The sequence below is a fragment of the Chaetodon auriga genome, chromosome 2 (assembly GCF_051107435.1).
Source record: "Chaetodon auriga isolate fChaAug3 chromosome 2, fChaAug3.hap1, whole genome shotgun sequence".
In the NCBI taxonomy this organism is placed as follows: Eukaryota; Metazoa; Chordata; class Actinopteri; order Chaetodontiformes; family Chaetodontidae; genus Chaetodon; species Chaetodon auriga.
In genome coordinates, this window is record NC_135075.1 from 21,632,557 (window position 1) to 21,640,873 (window position 8,317).

The window sequence follows — 8,317 nt, forward strand, 5'->3', positions numbered from 1 at the left end:
CATATGCATATGCATGACAGCGTGGCTTATGAATATGGACAAAACTGAGGCAACACACAAAGTTTTGTTTGGCCTTTCTCGGCCACTTCCTTCTATTTCGACAAACCCTGCACCATCGAGATCCCGTGGACCCAAAGCCTGACTTGTCTGACCTCTCTCTTCCTGCCTTTGGCCCCTAGGCCCAGTCCACATTGTCTAATAGAGATGTTGAGCAGAGGACACAGAGGGGAGCGAGCTAAAAGTCTCTCTGAAGAAAGAAGCAGATTATATATAGCCACTGATTAAGGCAGAGATGGGAACATGACCTACATGCATAACAACATTTTCTCTCACTTTCTGCTACAGAACAAGCCTCCGTCCAGGACCAGGACTCTACAACTGGGAGAATCACTCTAATTATAACACCAGAGTCAGATTTCAATGCACACCTCATTAATATTTCTCTCATTATTGGGTTAATAATGTTTTTGGAGGCGTGGGCGACTTGGGAGAGCCGGTGGCGTGCCAGCGAACCTTTGCTTCCATTGCACCTGTCATGCAGGTAAAAACGGCCGCTCTCATCCACTGTGCCTGTATTGTGTATCAGATTATAGTTGAAACAGATAACTCCCTTTCACACACAGAGCCTGTGTTCTCAAAATAGCTGTTCCCCTGGGAGACTCGTGGGGGATGAGGGGAGGAAGGGGGAGAGAGAAAGATAAGTTAGGGAGAGAAAGAGAGGAGGAGAGAGAGGGCTTTCTCCTGCCTCATCAATCTTTTGGATCCTGTCCCACTGATACCAATGACTGTGGATCCGGCCGACTCTAGCAGCAGCCGCAGGGAGCGGACCTTGCTGAGATTCAATCCAGATCCTTTTACCAGGCACCTGAGGTTGATTTAACACCCCTGTTCCTGGACAGTGAAAGCGGCTGATTATACAGCCAGTCAGTCCCTTTTCCCCCTCATCTCCCTCAGCTTCAGCCCATTACCCAGAACTGCTGCGCTGCCCTGTCTGGGCTCACGCAGACACGGAGAGGACACAGAGAGGCAGGTCATAAAGGCGAGACAAGATCAGAGGCAATAACTGTGTGTGTGTGTGTGTGTGTGTGTGTGTGTGTGTGTGTGTGTGGGTGTGATGAACCAGAATATGAATGTGTGTATGTGCTCCTTGAGAATATATATATATTCATCTGATCAAAATGTTGACAGTCAGCTGTCAACATCAACACATTTCACCCTGACTACATTTATGTGCACACTTATTTCAGCTATTATTCCAAATATGACAATATTTTAAATGTTACATAGATCGTTCAAACAGCACTTTCCTTCAAGACATAAGGGATATGCTGAGGTTATACTGGCTTCAGGAGACATGTACACAGTGGATTCAGAATATACGACTTAGTTGGGGTTTTTACTGCAGTTTGTGACTCATGGCCTCTTGGCTGTTTACGGTCAGCTGTGTGCATGGCTTAGCCAACAGTTTGCAAGGCTGAGGTAGAGATGCATGCACAAAGAAAAATCCACATCTCTGGTTGGACGGAGACTTGCTGCTTTTAAACATTAAACATTATGAAAGGATTTCAACAGGTTTTTGGATATGTGCAAATATCACGACCCTGACCTTTTCAAAAAGGTGGCTGAGCGAATGAAAGAGTGAGGCTGAGCATGTGCAGCTGGATGTAAAGGCAAAATGAGTGGAATTTCACTTTCATCAAAATTTTTGTTGTATTTTGTTCTTTGTATTGTATTCATTGGAACACGGGTGAAAACTAGAATATTTTGTGCATGTAAATGTAGCCTCTGTTGCAGAATGTCAAGTGTGTTTATATGTTTCGTATCCTATTGGCTGATTCTCCATTTAGAGGCTTCAAAAACTGTTGCCTACAGTTAACGTGTGTGTTTGTTTGTTAATGTCTGTGTGTTTCTGCCAGAGGCTCCATTTGAACATAAATTATGGACTACAAACCATTTCAATGGGGACAGATTGTCGAACTACCTTGATGAGGAGCTGGAGTCTCAACAGCTCTCTGCCTCAACAGCTCACTGTGGCTGCTCCTTCTTGTTCCACTACTACCTGCTACTGAAGCCTGATCCACCATCAGAAACGCCCCAAATGAGCATGTCTTGTTGTGTAAACACATTTTTTATAAGTGGCTGAGGTGACAAATACGCTGCATTTCCTGTGACCAAATTAATTGTACGATTTCTTTTATCTATTTGCCAAATTTAGGCACAATTAAGCAAACCTGCAGGTAAAAGCCAGCATAGATTGGTGCTATCGATTCATTCACTTAATGTCCTGTAGTTCTAAGATTTTCCCCCGGTGCCTTTTACGTGCATTGACAGATGGGTTATTGGTCACCTCATCACCTCACCATATGTGCGTTCAGCAGGTGAACCGATCGACAGGCGACAGGCAGGAGGGAACGCTGAGCCTCGTGAAAGGGCTGGCTGTTCACTTGCGGTTGTAATTATGCACAGATTAGCCTCTCTTACTGCACATTAACGAATCTGGAGGAGGTCGGGGGGCACGTACTAGCACCAGTATTTGAACATATTTTATTTTCACCTGCTTGCTTTGTTTTGTTTGTGTGGGTTGGAGTTCTACCGAACAAAGGCTGTACTGCACCTGTTTGCGTTTGTTTTTCTTTTTTACATATTTATTCTAAGTTTGCGGGGGGTGTGTGTGTGTGTGTGGGGGGGGGGGGGGGGGGGGGGCAATGTTTTGATTAAAGGAGGTCACAGTGCATGGTGCTGCAAACAGCTGAATACTGCATGGATCATATTCAGATTTATATTCAAAGTACAGAAACAAAGCCTAGTATCACAAGATAAAAATGATACCTTCTTATCTTAAATGCTGTTAAAAATATACTTTTTTGTGTTGTTTAAAATCTACAAAATTCTGAATTTATGCAGTAAGAAATGAAGCTCTACTTTTACTTATCTACATTCGTACTCTGGGACTCAAAGAAATGTGGTTGGATTCTGTTTGGAAAAGCAGAAAATGAACAGATTTTTATCTGAGAAGAGCACAGAAAGTTCGAGCTTACACAGTTCGTATTCTCTTAGATTTGCTTTTGGATCTTAGATATTTGATCTGGCACAGAAATATGCCAGACAATATCTTACCATTTCTATGAAGTACATACAACCGTGTGGCTGGGAAGATAAAACATGGTGCATTTGAACACTCACAAAATGATTATGTGAGCCTTGAACATGCATCAGGTGATAGTTTTCCTGACTGCAAATGACTGTCCTTGGTTAGGGAATAGGATCTCTATTGTCGGAGCTGTAGATAGACTCTCAGTGCTGCTGCCGATTGTGTGTCCGACATAATGGCTCCACACTCAAACTCATTGTTCAGGATTCGCAATTTACATAATGCTTTCACCTTGGCATTTCTATCCTTTTTCATGTCCAGCACAAAAGACCCTCTTATAATACTTACACAATATATACACACAACACACAAACACACACATACGCACATAAATACTATAGAGCACGTAAGGTCAGGCAGCCTTTTCAGTATAGAGGCTAATGTCTGGAGATCCATGCCTGACTTCATTTGGTTTCCATTTCTATGTTTGTGAAAAGACAGAACTTTGACACATTGACCATAACCCGAAGCAAAAATGTTTTCCACAGCTGAAATAACTACTGTAATGTCACCTTAAAGGACAGAAAGTTTCAAGTCTGCCAGCCAAACATGTCACCCCTCAACAGGGAAACTGAACATACTTAGTTTGAAAAAAAGCCACAAGGTCACATCATTAGGTATCTTGCTATGGGTCATATGAGGTGCAGCATGACAGCCTACACGTTCTCCTGTCCAGTATTCTTAGTCCCTGAGCAGATCACTCTCAGTAATGAACACTGCAGGAAACAGAGCACTTTAGACACAATGTGAACAGGCTTTAAAGCGCTCAGTCTGTGGTCCTATTTGGAGAGGTGTATCTGGGAAAAAAAAATGTCCTAAATTTCATTTTATTGAACAGATTTTTGGCAAGGTGCCTAAATCCTCAGTAATAGAAAATGGTTCATGTGAAGGTTCACATTTTCAAGTCTGTTTTAAGGTTACAATTCGTAAGATTTCCACTGACAGTGAAAAGTAATATATAGAGAGGTGACAAATGTAAATGAATTGTATTGAATTGAATGGCCGTTGCGCAAATAAATATGAAAAGTATCAAAAAAGGCCTTGATTTCATGAAAATCTTAATATTACACCTTTAAAACAAACCAACATGACCGTGTGTACCTGCAGTTATTGGTTGCTACAATTGTCCCTACAACCCATAGTGGCTGTGAGGACAATTACGGTGTCAGTAATGGAGTCAGACCTTCCAAAGTTCAGTTGATCAGAACTGTAATCGCTGACTATTTTGATAATCGATTAATCATTTAAGTCAAGAGAAAAAACCTCCGGCTTTTCAAATGCTACATTTCTCTGAAGCCTCATATTAGCTTCAACTGAACTTTTTTTTCAAAGTGAGAACTGTGAGATTCACTTATATTGAAATAATGACATCACACCAATTATGCTTTGTAATGTACATACTTAACGAGCATGTGGGATTTAAGACAGACTTAAACAATGTCAATCTATCCTTTAATGCTTCTCCTGCCTGATCATATTGACAGTCATTTATCCTCATGCTGTCTGTTACTCATCTGAATAAGTGAAACCACTGAATTTAATTTCATTCCAAAAGTCAATTTTGCATATGGAGCATTATCTACAAAGAGAGCCAGAAAAAAAAGACATTTTTAGGAACTCATAACTATTCTTTCACTGTGCCTTCATAATAGTGCACTCCACTCTGCCAAACTTCGGGAGCACTTTCAAGTTCACCCTGCCATTCACGGCACTGAATCCCAGCTCGTGTGAAAGATTAACAGCGGAGTGGAATCATAATAAAGGTGACAGAGGATCTCTCATGGGACACCTCGCCTCCAGGCACACAGCTGAGAGATCTGACTTTATAATGCAGTTAAATTAATTCCTCACAAGGCATTTTTATACTGAACGCTCGGGCCATAAATATGATGCTTCTCGTGTGGCCCCAGTTAGGGGAAAAGACGTGCAGGAGTACAATACAGAAAATGTGTTTTTCTCTCTGCAACAAAATCTAGCTGAGCCACTGTTCATCCAAAGATAGTAAGGAGTCGTGTAGCAAATTCTAAAGATTGTTAGTTTATTGAATGGCTATGAACTGGGCAATTAATCATGTCAGTTTCCAACATCAGCATCATTTTAATCAAAAAGGTTAAGCCCTGTTGTACGTCTCAGGTCAAGCCACAGGTTATACATCATTTTCTAAAAAGGCCAAAAGTGAAAAGAGAAATGTTTATTTCTAAAGCAAAAACATCAATCAAGTGCTTAGCGCACACAAACTTGTGTAGCATCTGGGCATCGTTTCAATACTCAGGTGTATGTGTTCACTGCCTCCTTATTTGGTGAGCTCTAAGTGAGGCAAACAAAATGCCTCGAGTGTTTGTGCTGGTAGACAAATGTTACACTGCCCACCCTTACTCACGCTGGCAGCTTCAAATAAGCTGTAGCATACTGAAATATGGGGGCAGGCTGTTTAATGCTCATTTGAAATTCAAAGCACTTTTCATAAATTATTCAATTTATTTAAAAAGAACACAAAAAACATCTAGTGCATCCATTAACATAATAAATGATTGCTTTCTTCCTCGAACGAATGCTGTAAAGCAGTGAACAACTTAAAGGATGCTAACGATGTGCACATGTGCATTTATGGATTTACCTGTGTGTGTGTCTACGTAGGTGTGCATATGTCTATTACTCACCCAAGTGTCGTCATGGTGACAATAGTGTACCAGAAGGAAGCCGGGATGCTGGTGAACTTGCTGGAGCTGGATCCCTTCTCTGCGTAGAACATGACTGTGGCGAAGATGATGATGGCCATGGTGAGTGAGAAGAGGAGGAAGCCCAGCTCTGAAGCACAGCTCTTGAGTGTATAACCCAAGATCCGCAGGCCCTGCGAGTGACGGGAGAACTTGAAGATACGAAACACTCGAAACACACGCAGCGTCACGAAGGCGCCGCTCACGTCCTCGTTGTTGGTCATCACCAGGCCGATGTAGTATGGCAAGATGGCCACCACATCGATGATGCTCATCACTGAGCGCATGAAACGGTAACGGCTAGGAGCGGCAAACAGGCGCATCAGGTACTCCACTGTGAATATCATGACGCAGGCGGTGTCCATGCAGAAGAACGCCACTGTGTAGCGTTCACCACATGGCATGTCTTTCTGGTTGGCGGTGGAACCACAGGGCACTGTCTCCACCACATTAGTGATGACTGAGATGGCGATGAAGAAACCTGTGACATAGTAGAAGACCAGGGCCATGGTGGAGGTGTGGGGGTTTTCAAAGGCCCGCCACATGGTCTCCCTGAAGTTCATGTTGGGCAGCTTCTGGTCTTTGTTCTCCTCCTGATCATCCTGCAGCCGTTCTATATTCTCCCTCTTTCTGTCCTTGTACTCTTCATAACAGCAGTCACCGATGATCTCAGGGATGATGCCAAAGAAGGTCAACTCCTCATCGTAGGCCGAGATGCACTCGTGGCGGGGGTAGTGGAGCTTCCCTGTCCGGTAGAAGTTGAGGATGCTCCTGAAGGCATCAGGGTCCCGGTCAAAGAAGTACTCCTTGCTTTCCTCATTGTAAAAGAAGTCTTTTTCAGAGCTGCCCAGCAGGGTGTCAGGGTAGCGGTCCAGAGTTGTTCTCCAGGTCTGAAAACGACGGCCGCTGACATTGAGAACGATCAGCTCGTCCTGTCTCTTACTGTTGTCTCTTGGTGCAACAGGCATGGGGCAGTTAGCAACAGGCATCCAGCCAATGGCTGCTGCCCGGGCAAAAGGGAGCCACGCTGCTACACCTGTCGCCATCGTGAAGCAGAGTCTTTGAAGTAGTCCTCCTCACCTTCAGAGTTGACTTTCCTCAAATTCAACTGACATCTGAGGAATAAATGGTAACAAAAACAAAGAAACAAAGCTGAAAACAGCAGCACACTAGATGATCAACCAAAACATCAGTTTTTACCATCATGGCACAAAACAAAGCGGCACAAAGACTGTGACATTTTGAGTTCCCTCTGAGTTTTCATCTCTATTAAATTTCTAGTCACCCCCGTTTTCAATCAAAGTCCAGCAGAATCTGTCCAAAATGTCATTCAGTTTGGAGGAAAAAGCTGATAAATGGCAACAGCTGAAGCACAAGTGCCAGGCAACCAGCGCACAGGTTAAGATGAAGTGTAATCTCAGTTCTCTTCAGGTTTTAACAAATAACTACCTCAATGGAAAGTTTCCATGAAATTTATGCTCCATTATTTCTACAGATACGTAAAGCCTGCAACAGTTTGCATACACTTGGCCAACAGCAATCTGTTGGTCTGCATTTATGAACAAAACGAGTGCAGGCAGATGTACAGCGAGGACAGTGTAGCTAATCGGTTAAACTAACAGCATCAGAAGCATTAAAGACACAACTAGAACTGCAAACCTATCTGTCCTGAGCAGCATCATTAAGTGACCCACAGGGAGAAGCAGACTGTCAGGACTCAAACTAACCTGTTGAATCTGAATAAGGGGGCAACTGCTCCACATTCATCTCCATGGAAATGTAATTACACAACTGTTTTAATTTCAATCAAAAACATTACTGACCTGAAAATTGTTTAAGAAACAACCTATATCCCCTGGTCATTTGATTTTTTTATTAGAAGGTTAAATTGCATATGTTTACACAGACATAATATATCCAAAAGTGGCTTAACATTACTTTCGGACACTAAAAAGACTTTTTCCATGCACATAGCTGCTGAACGCGAAATGCATTTGCTCACTGGACATATGCTAATTTAGAAACGCATCTCAACGTGTTCTCAGATAAAAATGGTGTGAAATGGATCAGGCAGCAAGCATAAACACACTCACCGATAAAAGTGGAGGGGGGAGGGAGGGGAGCAAAATCCCAACTCTTCCAAACAGAGTGAGACTTTGTGTAAAGACCGAGTCCTCAGATACAAGTGAGCGAAGAGGAGCACGGATCCATCCAGCGGGATGAAGCAGCGAGCGGCACCTCTCCTCCCCGGCGGTCGGTCGGTCGACAGACTCCTGCACCGAGCAGAGCGCACACACCGCGACCGATGGAGCAGAATTCGCCAGTCTATGGAACCACTCAGAGACTCAGAAGAAACTGGTCTGCTGCGGGATTTGTGGACGTCCCCTGACTGGATTTTACATCCTGGCTTTCTTTCGTTTTCCTCGTCAGTGTTGGGAAAGTGAAATGT

General features: G+C 43.3%; 1 protein-coding gene across 1 annotated transcript in view; it reads right to left on the reverse strand.

Annotated features, from left to right (window-relative positions):
• LOC143326801 (A-type voltage-gated potassium channel KCND3-like) overlaps window positions 1–8,317 on the reverse strand; it is an 80,740-nt gene extending 72,423 nt beyond the window's left edge. The window contains exons 1-2 of the mRNA XM_076740720.1: window positions 7,962–8,317; window positions 5,812–6,983 (exon numbers count right to left, since the gene is read on the reverse strand). Coding sequence (XP_076596835.1) covers window positions 5,812–6,914 — 1,103 coding nt within the window. The 5' untranslated portion in view covers window positions 6,915–6,983; window positions 7,962–8,317. The remainder of the gene's footprint in view (window positions 1–5,811; window positions 6,984–7,961) is intronic.